Source organism: Oryzias latipes, chromosome 1, assembly GCF_002234675.1.
Source record: "Oryzias latipes chromosome 1, ASM223467v1".
Lineage (NCBI taxonomy): Eukaryota > Metazoa > Chordata > Actinopteri > Beloniformes > Adrianichthyidae > Oryzias > Oryzias latipes.
Genome location: NC_019859.2, coordinates 2,488,942 through 2,503,915, shown reverse-complemented (window position 1 = coordinate 2,503,915; position 14,974 = coordinate 2,488,942). Strand labels below are relative to the sequence as shown.

The window sequence follows — 14,974 nt, the reverse complement described above, 5'->3', positions numbered from 1 at the left end:
CTGAAGCCACACTGGACCTAAAACGAATGGAGATACGACCTCCTCCACCAATATTCAATGTCTTTTTCACGTTTATTTGTATTAAATAACAAACTGCTTCAGCACCTCCTGCCCATCAGCAGAAGTTTCTTCTAAAAAGCCACACCTCTGAACCTGAACGCTTTTTCTGATGGGCTTAAAACCCACAAGCTCCTATAAGAGCCATTGATAAATTGAAACATGTATGTGTATGTATGTATGTATATATCTATATCTATCTATATATATATATATAGTGATAATTAAAAAACTACACAGTAAGAGTACACAAGATACTTAAGTATTAACATTTGAGACGTTTTATTACAAAAACAGAAAGCAATGACTATCGTGTTTCCTGCTCTGCTGTAAACCTTGCAATGGGGGGGGGGGGGGGGGGGGAAGTCATTCCTGAAGCACTGCTGCCTCAGTGGGCTCGGATCCATCGGACTGCTTGCGGGCCGATCCGGGCCTCAATAAACACTCCAGTGGGCCGGAGTGGTCTTCTACCGGAGACTTGACGTGCCGCGGCGCAAGCAGGGACTTTCTGATGACAGACAGGATTTGCGCTCACTGATGTATGTATCAGAGGAGGTTCTATTGGCCGTTCTGCATGTCAATCAAGTCATGTACTTCTCGGGGAGGATTTTGATTCGCTGACAGATTTTTTAGAAGTGTGTTTTTGTTTTTTTGGTTATTTATCTTTAGTGGCCTGCGATCTACCCTCATGTCCTTAAAGATTGACTGGTCGATCGCGATCGACGTAATCAGCAGCCTTGTTCTATGCCATCTCTTTCACAGCTCTATTCCAATACATTCTGTCTGGCCGCAAACCGCAATTATAAACTTTATCCTCCATGATAACTTTTGAAACGGTCGTCAATTCTGTGAATTAAAAGATCGGAGTCCCTTATTGGTCAAAGTTTGACCAGGTTTAACTTGCAGGATCATGATAAACCAGGTTAAACCAGGTTAAACCAGGTTAAACCAGGTTAAACCAGGTTAAACCAGGTTAAACCAGGTTAAACCGCGTTCAGTGGCTACATAAGCTTTTCATTGAACGTAGTGGCAAAGGCGTAGTCCTTAGATGCAGCTGATGCTAATACAAAATCCATCTCAGTTTGGGTCAATTCGATTTTGTGTGTCTCCGGTCTACATGCAGTTTTCCTGTATTTCCAGGCTTTTTTAGAACTTTGATCAAACCGTTACAAACAGGAAGTACAAACTCCAATCCAAGAAAAGGATCCTCTCATGACATTCAGCTCATCCGTTATTTAGACGAAGCTGTCAAAACTCTGAACCGCCAACTCAATCAGGCAGAAAGGCAAAACAGGACGAATTAGACACAACTCTCAGTTAGACATCAGAGGACTAACACAAAGCTGTCATGTCATTCAGCGAAGAGTAAAAGAAGGAACGATAGAAAGGATTTACTGGAACATGAGAACTTGTCAGCCTGTCAGAGATTGGACTGCCTGCATGGCCGAGCAGGAGTCCTCGGCCCTCACAGTGTGCTTGTGTGTGGATTTGTGTGTGTTGCTGTGTGTCTTCCCATTAGTGGCGCTAACGCGCAGGTGAGGCTCCGTGTGCGTTCTACTTGGATATGTGGAAGCAGGGATCTATCTGCCTGTGAGTGATGGTGTGATTGTGGGGAGGCTCGGCGCCTCCGCTGAAGGGTGAAGCGCTCCATCAGCTCTGCCTCAGAGGAGACAGAGGCGGCGCATTTAGCTCGTCGGTGAACACAGTCAAGGACGGGACGCGCAAACAGAAAAAATACTACAGATGTCAGATCCAGTCAAAGCTAGGCTCCAACCTGTGACATGATCTTTAGACGACCAGAAAACCCCTGTTTGCTGCGTTTTTCCAAATGTATATGACTTAATATGTAAAAAGCAGACATTTGGTGACTAATAAAAAGGTTCAACTATTGTTACAGAGAAAAAGATTTGCAGACTTGTTTGCAGTTATGCAATTAATTCTTTAGTGCGAATAATTAATCACGACCTGTAATTAATTCATCTATTTTTCATCAAACCTAATAATTTCTCTGAACAGCTCATTTTGAGATATTTTCATTTAAATTCATGACATTGTGGCGCAGTAAGAGATCAGAACACAACTAACAAAGTTGTCTCTACTTTTACACCACCAAGTGATTTTTTTTCCAGGCTCGAACAATTAACCATTTGGCAAGTCGCACATTGACAACGGGATGGTTGATTGAAGCGGGCCTGGGTTTTTATAAGTTCACTTCCTCCCACTCCCTTTGGAGCAATCTATTAACTTCTTAATAGTTTTATTGTGTCATGTTCTAAATGCAAAATAACAAATATGCTTATTTACAAGTAATAATTGAATTCATTACTTAGTTTGAGTATTTTCCAATCAATTTCATGACTAATTACTGTATGTTTGATATGTCTTTGCAAAGATATAAACTTCTGGTTGTCTTGTTTATGCATTTTTCTTGCTTTGATTGCTTGTAATAAACCATTTCCATTCCATTCCATTCCATGACAGGGACACAAACCTGCATTGATGTAAGACACGTTTGTAGCCAAGTTTGAATAAAATGTTCATGTGAGTAAAACAGCACCTTTGTTTTATATTAGAGAACACAGCAATAGTTCATAGATTAAAAATGAGATTCACACGACTAAAAGAAAAAAAAAGAATTAATCAGTCATGATGAATGTGATAAATTGACAAAAAAACTTTTTTTTAATATTAAGTTAAAAGATGTTTTGAACTTTTTTTTTAACATCAAAACAAAAACAGAGCAGATTAGATTTGAACCTTTGCACAGAATTGAAAGGTGAGTCTGTTTCCAACTTTTATAGCCCTTTTTATAAATGTAACTCGTCATTTTGACCTAAACTGAAATGTAAACAGTGTTCCCTCACTGCAGTATAACGCGGTTCATCTTTTGGTCGCTCTGATTCGTCATTATTTTTTTTTGTAACAATGCTTTGTGTGCTGCGCTCTGATTGGCTGTAAACTCGTAAGTCAATCTCTATTGTGCCATGTCTCCTGTACAGAGTGAGCTCAGTTTACTAAATCTACAGAAATCTTTGATGGCGTTCAGATCTTTGTTTTCATTCTATAATACTGGACTTTTTCTATGGTTTGAGCTTTAAGATTTTTGTTGTAGTGTCACACAAAAAATCTAATTTATACAACATGTTTTTTTAAGGACGAACACGCTAAATCCAGTAAAAACTGTGGCGAATAGCGTCTTTTCCAAAAAGACACCCAAACCTGGAACAGGCAACTTTCTGACTGACAGCTGGCCGCTCCGCCCACCGAGCCACATGCCCCGCCCCACGCTAAAGAGCGTTATTACCTTGCTTCTCATGATTTCCTTGATAGCAGACTCGAACTCCAGGGAGTTGTTGTAGTCCACAGTCATGACGTGCGGCCTGCCGATGTACTGCTCTGCATATGGATGTTGGGAGAAAACCTACATAAAACAAGCCAGTTCAATTCTGAGCACGATTTACCCCAGAAAGAGTTTTTACGTTGCAGTATCAAGGGGTTGCAGTAGGGGGAAGTCTCACTGAGACACTGTTGTTGGGTTATTAGGTGGTTGAGCTGAGACGCTGTCACTGCAGGTAAATGGCGTGAAGAACAAAGGCGGCCTGGCTCACCTCTCTGGACGTGGGCTTTCCTCGGAAAAACTCGTGGTTCAGTGAGCTGTGGGGAGGCTGGAACTTGGGTTGGAGGAAAATGCAGCCGTTGGCGACCGCTTCCAGTGGGGCCGGGCCTTCATACGGGAATCCGAAGCCAATGAAAAGCTAAAGAACGAAAAAAAGAGAAACGTGTCTTTGAAACAAACACAAAGGCAGTCCCTAAAGGATTCTGGGTAGTTGAGAGAGGTGTGGCCAGATAGGACGACAGTGGAGAACAATGGATGAGGCTGCTGGCCGCAGACGTGGTCATCGACATTCGATTCAGAACGATTGAGATCAAACTCCTTATTAAGAAATATTTGAATAAAGTGTCGCCACGTTTTTCAGTCCTAAGATTCCAGCTGACTTGTTTTTGTTAAAAGGTCCTTCCTGGGGCGGGGTCTACAGAAACGGCGGTCACTTTCTTACCTTGGCCTTGCGGAGGAGCTGCTGCAGCTCGTGCTGAGGCAGCAGGCCGTGGTTCTTCACGTAGGCTGGGACTTCAGGGGGTCTTTGGGTTTCATAGTAGACTGTGCCGTGGACCTCCATGTATCTGTGGAGAATTTCCAGGAAACTTTCCTTGCCCTGCTAGAAGACCAAGGTCAAAGGTCAGCAAAAAAATGGAGAGGAAAAAAGTGAAAGAAAAAACAAGGAAAAGCTGTCTTCATCTGGATTTTCTGTTTTCTCTTTCGTTGTAGAAAACATCCCACATAACTTAAAAATTAAAACGGCACAGTTAAAAAAAAACTTCTTTTATAGATTTATTTTTTGCCAAAAAAATGAAGAAAATTTTAATTTGTCCCTTTAGTTAGTTGTTGCCTTTAGGTAATCATTTCTTTGCTCTTTTACCTCCAGCGTCAGAGCAACATTATTACTTCTACTATATTAGACAGCTCTCCCAGTGTCTCCCAACCTGAAAACAAACCATTCCTTAATGCAAAGTCAAAACAAAAAGACACATTTTTTCTTTTTTTGCAGGCTTGAATCTTTTCTGCTGCAGGTTTCAATTTTGCAGAGAGCGAGATAATGGTCTCAAATGAAAAGGCCTGATGAATATTTGTATTCACTTACATGACTCAACCCTGATAAAAAACTCTAAAACTCGTACCCTGCTTGAGGATTTCCTCGGAGGCGTGTTTGTCCTTCAAAAAGCGTAAAATGTTCCGATAAAAATGATCACTGCCGAAAAGAATCAATGGAGCAAAAAATAAATAAATGTAAATTTCAATTAAAAACACAGAAAAAATATTGAAATTCTGTTTGACAGTGTTTGTGGGAGTGTGAGCCACATTATCATCCAAATGTAAATTAATCATTAAAGGAATAACTGAGAAAAGTCTCTTCTGATCCTCTGTGAGATTATTATATAATGGATAGGATAAAAGTTTCATTGATAAAAAAGCTGATTTTTAAATAATCTGTGTTTTTATTCAAAACTCTTACAAAAACAAGACTTTATCTTTTAAAGGGATCCAAGTGATACCATCCTAAATGATTCTACAACTGACTCCGCCTCTGAACTCCAGTCCTCAGTGTCTATTGTTCTGGATGCTTTTCATGTTTCTCAGTTTAACCCTTGTGCTATCCTATGGGGTCCAGATGACCCCACCCTTCCATTGACGTGTTCTCCCTACCATGACAAAGGTGGATAAAGGTGGAAAGATTTCATGTAATCCATGGACACCAGTGAAGATCACAAATCATTGAAGAAAAAAGGTTCAGAGCACTGTCTAGTGGGTCTAGATGACCCAAATCCCAATGGTAAAGTGTCTAGGATAGAACAAGGGTTACATAAATCTTCCTGCCTCCAATGACTGTCATTATCTGGCCTCTGAGGAGCTTGATGATGGGAATAATGCAGTTTGTTTAAAGCCTCCGTCTGACCCGTACGGGTTTTTGGGTGGTCCCGGCCCCCAACTCTGTAAGGTCGTTGAGAGTAGTGGCTCCATTTTTCGTGTTGTATGCTTTAAGTGTTCACTACGACCTGTCGCCAGCAGCATGGCCGTGGAAAACAAGGCGCATGAATATTTTCACTCCGCAGGCTCACAGGGTTACCTGTAAAGCGTGCAGGCTGACCCTGACAACTGGAATTCAGAAACGCTCTCATCATTTCAGATTAAAAGTCCTTTGATGCATTTGGATAGAAAACAATATTTATTTTAAGCAGAAACTCTGAATTTAGGAAAAACAATATTTCTCACTTGTTTTCATAATGATTGTTGTTTTTCCATTCCCTGAATTCTAGGATCTAAATTAAGATTTGAAAGGAAAAAAAAACCCCACCTATTTGCCTTTCGTTCGCCACAATAAAAGCCCCACGTTCTGTGGTTGAGAAGGTTGTAGGAAAACACTTTCAATGCGCTCAGCTTTTCAACACCAAACAAAATGCACTAAAGGACAAAACCCTCCTTTAATCATCCCACAAACAAAACGTAATCGCATGAATAGAGCATAAGCAACCTCCCCCTCCCCCCATCGCTCCCCGTAGAGCTGTAACTGGAAGCGATCAATAGTTTCCTCTGTGAGGATTTTCCCTGCCAATTAGCAGATTAGCTCAGGCGCTAAGTGCAGGAGACAATTAGCAGCAGAAACACAGGTGTTCTCGGCTAGATTTCAATAAGTTGATCTTACAACTCAGTCAGGGTGAACTGGAGTGAGACCGCTGAGGAGTGTTTTCTGCCGTGCTGTCTAAATCAGGACACCCCTAAAAAAATTGCCAAAGGCCGATTTCGTGTATCAAATAGCAAGTAATAAGGGGGAATTCCGACACAACATATGTTTTATTTAGTTTGAATGAGAATGGAGCTAATAAAACTACATTTGACACTGGTTATTGTTTAATAAATGATTAATGGGGTTTCAGCAGTTTTACATTCCACCAACACAGGGGTGGGCAAACTGTGGCCCGCGGGCTGGATCCGGCCCGCCTCCATGTTTGGTCCGGCCCAGTGAACAATATCAGGGACCCATGGTTTTTTTTTTAATCTGGCCACACGATCAAGACGTGACATTTTCTTCCCCCCTTCTGCAGTCTGTGCTCCAACCTGAAATCCTCTAAAATCTCTGTCAAACAGAACAGAAGACAGTCTTTCTTTTCTACGTCGCAGTTCTTCTTTTCTGGTTGATCTCATTCTTTTAGAGCCATCCTGCTGCCTTTTTTCAACAGCGCACCCTGTTCTGTGTCCTGATTGGCTGGAGACTCTGTCAATCAATCTCCTCAGTCTGTGTCGTGTCTCCTGTATAGAAACGCTGAGCACTTCAGATCTACAGAAATCTGTGATCGATCAGATCTTTGTTTTCATTCTAAGATCCTGGACCCAATTTCTATGAAGGTTTGAAAATTTAAACAAGAGAAAAGGGTGAAAAGTTTTACTGCCATAAACATCTGGAATCATTCTCTGTGGATTTCACTGATCACGGTTATTTTTAGAACGCAACTCCAGCAATAAACGAGGGAACTCTGCACTGGTGAAAAGGTAACAGATATATGTGTAGCTGCAACAGAAGACATAGAAATGAGCTTTTTTTTATAACTACAGGATGAGAAACAGACGTGAAGGACACAACAGCTGCTCAAACTGTGAGACGTGAGGAGCTGCAGCCCTTAAAGTCTTCATTAGGATTATTATGGGAGAAGATGGATAATTTGTTTTTTTTTTAAATGTATCAGTATATTTAAAAATTAAGTTATTTGGTCATTGCTTTATTTCATAAATGATGTTGTTTATTTCATTAAAAGGATCATGAATGAATGAAACTTTATTCATAGCACTTTACAATTCCTTGAAGGTACCAAAGGGCTTCACACTAAAAAATTGATCTAAAACGGGAACAAAAGTTTTAAACTAAAAATTCTAGAATATTCTGTTCTTGAATATAATTTTAAATCCAAATGTTTTCATCTACATTCCATGTTATATCATTCTCACTCCATGCATCTGCTCCTGGTCCGGACCTTCTTTCGAATTTTAGAACCCAATGTGACCCAATGTGGGTTAAAATGATTGCCCACCCCTGCAAACAGAACAATCTTTTAGCAAATCTTTGCCCTAAAATGTGTGCTGGAGTTATAACACAACCGTATGAAGATCCACAAACACTGTTCCTGGGGTACAACTGAGTGAAAACACGGCATATGTCTAAGTGAAAAGGATCTTTTCTTTTGTCAAAACAGCACGATCGACTTAAAGGATTAAAAAAAAAAATAAAATAAAAACTGGCTCTCACCTGAAGCTGAAGGACACCAGCAGGAAATCAGATGCATCAGAAAGAAAAACAAAATCAGTCCACACCTTCAAGTGTATTCATTTCAACAACTGTTGGTGGCACACCAAAAAAAAACCAACAACTCGCTCGTCCAGGCAAACATAGGCGAGTCATCGACATAAAGCCTGCACATTAGATCGCAAATTCATCGTTGTTGTGATTGTAAAAGTCGGTGCAAATTGCAATAAATGGTAATCTTAAATTTGAAGTAACCAATCAAATAAATTCCTTTATTCATTTGACTAATCAGACGGCCCCTTTCCTGTTGTTGACCAATCAGACGTAGCTCTTTTATGTTAGATGTTTGCCTCCCATTTGTAGTGTAACTTAAGTTATTTTGACTGTTATTTAAATCAAACTGTTGTAGTGAATTGTTTTTCTATTTGTTCATGTATCGCAAGTAATATCGTCATCGCAATATTGATTACTGATATCGCACATCACAAGTTTTCATCGTATCGTGCAGCCCTAATCGACATCATGTGACATCAGCGCCGCGGCAATCCCACAACGTTATGGCGATGCCCAATCAGAGGCACTGAGATAAAAGCTGACCGTCAATCTAGACTCACACTTTTGGTTTTTGATGCAACAAAAACTTTTCATGTACAGCAAAAAATGGTAACCAAATAAACTTCTGTGTTCTTTGCTGTACTTTTTAACACGTTGATGCTAAAACCTTTGCTCCATTAAAGACATTATTTGGTAAAATGTGAAAAAAGCTCTCTGTCTAAATACTCTCCCACTAGCTTACAGCCCCTCACACCCCCAACCTAACATTAGCGGTGCAGCTAAAATGGTGAGCAACATCGCAGCTATCCAGTCGTACAGGCTAGATCCAGATTCCAGCTCAGACGAGGAAAACAAAGACGTTCATGGATCAGAATGGAGCAGAGCAGGGAGCTTGTGGCCCCGCCCAGTGTATTTTCTATGTCACAAATACCATTTTTTTATACGGGACTTTTTTGTCTGCTCCGGATATACAACAGTTTGAATAAAGAAGTACTCAGAAATGCAAATTTAGGCTTAATTTTCTTTATAGAAAAAAGCCATGAAAAATATTTTTTTTCAAAAAGGGGCGGATCTTCAAGTTTTTGATGCTTCTGTACTTTGGCTGTATGAGGTCTGTGTACATCTGTATTTTCTTTTCTGCCGTTTGGATTTCACACTTTTTATATAAATGCTTCATGACTCCAGGATAGCGTCCACTTTGTGGAAGCTAATGGGGTTCCAAATAGACAAATAAACCTTTGTTGTTGCTTATCAATAAAATGTGTTCAAAATCCAGACATTGCGGTGTACCTTCCACATGCTGGCCTCCTTCCCGTACACCACAGCCATGTTGTTGACCTTGTTCTGCTGGATGCTCCTCTTCTCAGTGGCGTTCAGCTCCTCCGATACGAAGCCCATGAAGGAGTTGTCGGGCGTGTGAGCTGCGTGCGTTTGCGTGCGGTTAGTGGAGGCGGGAAAGTGATGAGCGGAGCGAGCGATCCGCACAAAGACAAGAAGGAAAGGATTTTTATTGCCAATGAGAGGAAAGCCAGGAAAGCAGCACGATACCACCGAGCGCCTCAGTTCAGCGGCTCACTGACTGTGATTATTGCCTCTCTAAGTATTATAAATAGTGACTGTCTGAGAGCCGGCTGCTGCTGGCTATGTAAGTCTGTGACGCCTAATACAGGGATTTATGTACTGAAATGGGTGATTTCAAGGACTTCCACATTCAGCGGTGTGCACCTTTCTCTGTTACTGCCATTTCGCTACATTTATTTCTAAACTCAAGCACTTATTTGCATCTTTTTGCAACTTTCAAGGTGGCACAAACTGAAGTGCACACATAAATGATGTCCCCACTGTTCCCTCACAACGATGGAGGTTGACTCACTCATTATACCTTTGCACAACGCACCGCTGCCTGTCTAAAAGTGAGGGATTTTATGTGGATATAATGATCCTCCTGCTGGGTGGCGGCTAAATAACTCTGTCGGGGCTGAAAATCAAAGCAGAAGAGACCCGGTAGTCAATGTCTCTGCTGTGAAGTGAGGAGACAGACAGCCATGAGGGCAGATCAGACATATTTTGTAACATCTAACACAAAACAGAGAAAATAAAGAACAGGTAAAGCTTCAAGGGGAGCTGCAGGCGGCGGCGGCGGCTGAAAATAGCAGCATCAAACACACTGCTCCAAATTAATGTGAGCGTGGAGCGAGACCTGTCAAAGAAAGGGAAAAGACTGGCTTGAAGTCATTTTAACATATTTAGAAGAACTGTCGGCGGATGACAGACCTGTGCGTGTTCATGTGAGTGCAGGAGAAATTAGAGCTTTTTCTGTGAAACAGAAGCCACGCCAAAAGGGTTTAGGGAGTGGAAAAAGAAAAAAGAAAGACGTGTGTTTGCTCTTACGGAACATGGTCATGTACTGTCTGGAGTTGAGGTTCCAGTAGCCCCAGTTGGTCCGGTAGCCGTGAAGGGTCGCGTACTCCTCGTGGTTGTAAGCCGGTTCGGTACCAAACGTGTCGATCACTCGTATGTGACATCTGTGAATTAGGACACAGCCAATCAGAACACACTCCTCCCAACTCCTCCCCCCTGGCGTTCCAAACAGGAAGTGGCTCCAAGAAGCCAAAATCCCATAGACTTCTATAGAGAAATAAATGGCTGTTACTCATTCTGTTGGTCAGTAGAAGCATTCTTGTTCTGATACCTTTTTTTTTTTAAACATTTTCTTTTTAATCCACTTTTTTCCCTGTAGATATTCAAGTTATAAACTGGCCAATCAGATGCCTCCAATAAAAGTAGGTGGAGCCTGCTGGTCCCCAGGTCCAACATTAAAAACCTGTGATTGATTTCATGTCAAGTGGTAGTGGTGTGGAATTCCAACAAGCTGTCTCCTGATTGGTGAGAGTGGTTGCTATAGAAACTCAGACCGATTCAAACCAATCATCTCTCACTGAAGATGTCTGAATTGACTACATTTGGTTGGAGCCAAAAGTCGCTCAGTCCAGTTCTCTGATACAGTAAATGCACCTGATGGATGTCAAGTGAATGTAAGTTACCGTGTCAGCTTTCTAAACTCAAGCACTGATGCCCAACCAGCTTTTTTCTATACGTCTGTGACAGAATTACCACCTTCTAGCCACTTTATTCCTGTGTTCAACACGATTTCAGGTGAGTCTTTCACAAAGGCAACCAGCGGACAGCAAACTTTTTTTTTAGTGTTGGTGCAAGAATAAAAACACAAAGTGAAACAAGATCCTAAAAGTAATTCAGCACAGAAAAGTGAAGAGAATCTTACAAAGATTTCTGCAGCTACAAGCAGAGATGTTTGACGTTACATGACCAGAACACTGAGACATTCCTCTAGTTCTGATGAGTCTGGGTGCAGACTGTAAGAATTGGGATGTGGGTCAAACCAATCCTGTCAGATGAAGGTGATGATGGCAGGATGGACTAAACTCAAACTGTGAAAGAGGTGAACAGAAAAAAAAGAAAAGAAAAGAGCACAGGAAAAAAAGACAAAAACTCAAGAATTTGTCAGGATTACAAATGAAACAGTATTAGTCATAGTGTCATTTTCCTTTGATCAAGTTTAAAGTTAAACAAAATACAACTGAATGACAGAGAAAAGATTTATGCAGTTTTGGTCATATGGGATTATTTTGCAAACAAAGAGATCAGTTTAAGGTCTGTTAAGGTTTACTTTAAGTGTTTGCTTCACTTCCTCTGTCAAATCTGATGATAAAATATCCCATAATGATCACAGACAGACTAAACGTATTACTGCAAACACATAAAATCCATAAAGTGTTTTAGTCTTGCTTGCAGTTTCAATATCTTAATAAATCTGATTAAAAACAAAACTTTTCAGCAACGACTTGTTTTAGGACAATAAATCTTAGAAATCTTGTTGATTAATTTGCTCTTGAAGAAGAAATCATATTTTTTTGCAATGTCTGTACCGAAACAAGTTTTTTAAAACTTTAGATAGGAAGTATTATTACTGTGAAATGAGGAATCAGACGGTGGAGTATTTACTTTTACCGTTAAACGTATTAGATCTGTCCAAACTAAATGAAAGACAAACATCAAGTTTGCTACTTTTCAAAAGTTTCTGTCAGAATGAAACTTTTGGGTTCTTGCCTAAAGAGCAAACAGACACTTTGGATTTCTGTTCAGCCAATTAGACAAAACGGATCCACTTCAACAGTTTTTTTTCCTTTTTTTTTAAAACTAAGGATCTGTTCACATTTTCTGGTCATATTTACTGGCCCTTTTTGTCAAAATTGAAATCCGAGACGGTGAGACAAATGTCCTTTTTCAGCACATGAAAGTCCTAAGTATCTCATTCTAAACGTGACGATAATCTAAATTCTAAATATAATGCTTCATTTTAATTACCGGCATTTAGTCTATTGCAAATATAAATAAACATTGTTCAGTATTTTTTTCTTATGCACCAAGAACAGAGTAAATCTGAAACTTGAAATCTTTCCACCATCAGTTTCACCTGGAGAAATACTTGTTTTGTGTTTTGTCCTTTTGTTTCTTTAACTTCTTTTCTATATTTCTACATCAACAAATCCCAACCACAGCCACGTAGCTCTGGTTCCTCCATGATTTTATTCCCCCCGGGACTGAAACTGTGGAGGAAAGGGTCTTAGAGTCGGAGCGGCTGATCAGAATTTCTATTGGAAGATCAGAGTCAGGGGCTAATCCGGGTTAAGCGGTTTTTGCTCCGGGGGTAAAGAAATGTGCAGCCGGCGAGCTTTTGCAGGATGTGGGGTAGGACTTCACCAATTACAAATAAATATTCAGGTATGTTGCAGGATTTGCTTTTATTTATTGGACAAAATTGAAAGGTTCTTACATTTTCAAAACACTTTTTTACATAAAAATATTTGCATTGCTTCAGAGTAAAAGTCCTAATAATGTTTTTATAGAAGAAGGTACCGTTTGCATGTGAGGTAACAGAATGGAAAATGACATAAAAACAGATAAATTATCGTAATTTATTTGAATAATGGTAGTTTTAATCCTTTAAAACAATAGATAACTCCTTTTTTTTCAGGACTCATCGCTCTTTCACTTGTTTTGCCGCTGTCCAACATTTTAGGTCAGTTGAGAATTACGCAGTTTACGCCTATTTTACGTAGTTTATACGCAACTATTACGTAAATCTCATGCAATGTGTGTGATTTTTGCAAGGTGCATACGCAAATTTGTGGCTCTCTACGACCGTTCTACGTAACGGACTTTTCACTATTATGTACGGACTTTTAAATGCATATACGCCGCAGATATCACGTTGAAATTATGTAACTGATGCACAAATAATTACTGTGTAGCTTTACGTTGATTTATGCGTGGTTTATTCATACTTCTCCCATAGTTTTAATGGGGTTCATTTGTGATACATCTGTGAAAATTACACGTACAGACAACAACTTCTCACTTTTTTCATGTATAATCACGTATGACCGATTATCATCCATGTAATAAACATGTAATGTATGTGGTGGCTGTATGACGCGGCCTTTACTAACAGCTAGAATGTGGTGAAAAGACACCATACGACAGCATCACCCATACGTCATAACAACTTACATTGTCCTCTAACTACGTTTACTTTGGCACCAGGCGTTCAAGCAACCACTTCCACTGAGAAGTCCATGTAAACGAGCGTATGTGAGAGTTTCGGGTTTCTGCATTCAAAACTCTCGCATTCATGCGTCCTTACGCATGTCCGATTTGGGGTTTCCGGAACAATATGACACCAAGTCTTTCATGTATCGGAATAGAGCTGTAAAAAAAAAAAAAAAATCCTGGAGCGAGGCACCGCTTTTAAGATCTTTAACTTCCAACTGTAAGTCCGTGCACTGGCATCGGACAGCAGCAGTCCAGTGTGAACACCGTGTGATAAAAGCACGTTCAAGAACCCGCGCCCGGTTTGTACATGGCATCACAAATACTTCAATACGCGTTCCGTTTTCATGACGTCCCTTGAGGTGGTTGTATGAGCCGTAAGGGAACTTTGAGACACACCTGATGCTCCTCTTAACATGTGTCCGCTCCTCTCTACAACCCTCCACAGATGTGGAGAACCCAAAAACCCAGATCTATTGGTCAACCCACCCATATGGGTGACTAAGGCTTATCTTGCTTGGATGTGGACTCTGGGAGTCAGATCCACCGTCATCTACAGGTCTGTTCATCGGATGCGAGGCTGTGATCTTACCTGCATCCTCACAGTTCCAGAACGCAGTGGAAGGCCTAACAGGTTGTCGAACAAGAGCAATAAATAAATATGGATGTCGGAGGGGACATAAAACAAAGGTAATTAAAAGGAGCAGAGAGGGGCAAAGCTGTGTGATTAACGACTCTTTGCAGCGAACAAGACTCAATGAGATCATGCTGGCTGAGAGCGGGCTGGATGGATTTGTCATTGAACCATCCTGAACATCTGGGCTGTTTGACACAGAAAACTGCAGGACAAGAAAATACATATTCAGTTTTCTTCATGTAGTTCAGTTTAATACCAGATGCTCTTCCTCATCTAGCACACTTCAAATCTAATAAAAGGTCTTCTTCTAAATACAAATATACGCTTATTCATGGAGAACAGCTAAAGAGCATTGTTTGATGCGAATAGATAGCCTTTTGTGTTATATTGAACAAATCCAACAATCTATTTGCTGCTGGGAGAACAGAAGACTCCCTAAAAAATCCAGACCGCACAGCAACCGTGCAGCAGAGAAATGCTGAACTCAGCAAACAATTAGGCGACAACTGCTGGTTGGCTCCGGCGGAGAACGTGAGCCGGTGTGCAATTTTCAGCAAATGTAAGACAAGAGAAATGGGAAAAATAATGGTTGTTTGCTGGAAGAATAGCTCCCAGGATGACAGAAATGCCTTTTTCTCTGGCTTATAATTGGATTTAAAAAAAACATGCAGCAGTTTTTTAGAGATTTATCCCAAACATCTACTATCTCTGCCCTTCTTTGCTTAGTCTTGACATTATTATT

At 40.5% G+C, this 14,974-nt stretch overlaps 1 protein-coding gene across 2 annotated transcripts in view; it reads right to left on the bottom strand.

Annotated features, from left to right (window-relative positions):
• Positions 1–14,974, bottom strand: part of mgat5b (mannosyl (alpha-1,6-)-glycoprotein beta-1,6-N-acetyl-glucosaminyltransferase, isozyme B) — a 161,068-nt gene that overhangs the window by 17,474 nt on the left and 128,620 nt on the right. Inside the window, exons 10-15 of one of the 2 annotated variants that reach the window (XM_023954032.1) lie at positions 10,356–10,489; positions 9,255–9,385; positions 7,914–7,919; positions 4,116–4,271; positions 3,666–3,812; positions 3,362–3,478 (exon numbers count right to left, since the gene is read on the bottom strand). In XM_023954032.1, the coding sequence (XP_023809800.1) occupies positions 3,362–3,478; positions 3,666–3,812; positions 4,116–4,271; positions 7,914–7,919; positions 9,255–9,385; positions 10,356–10,489 (691 nt within the window). Of the gene's footprint in view, positions 1–3,361; positions 3,479–3,665; positions 3,813–4,115; positions 4,275–7,913; positions 7,920–9,254; positions 9,386–10,355; positions 10,490–14,974 lie in introns of both variants that reach the window. The other variant, XM_023954031.1, reaches the window with a different exon arrangement.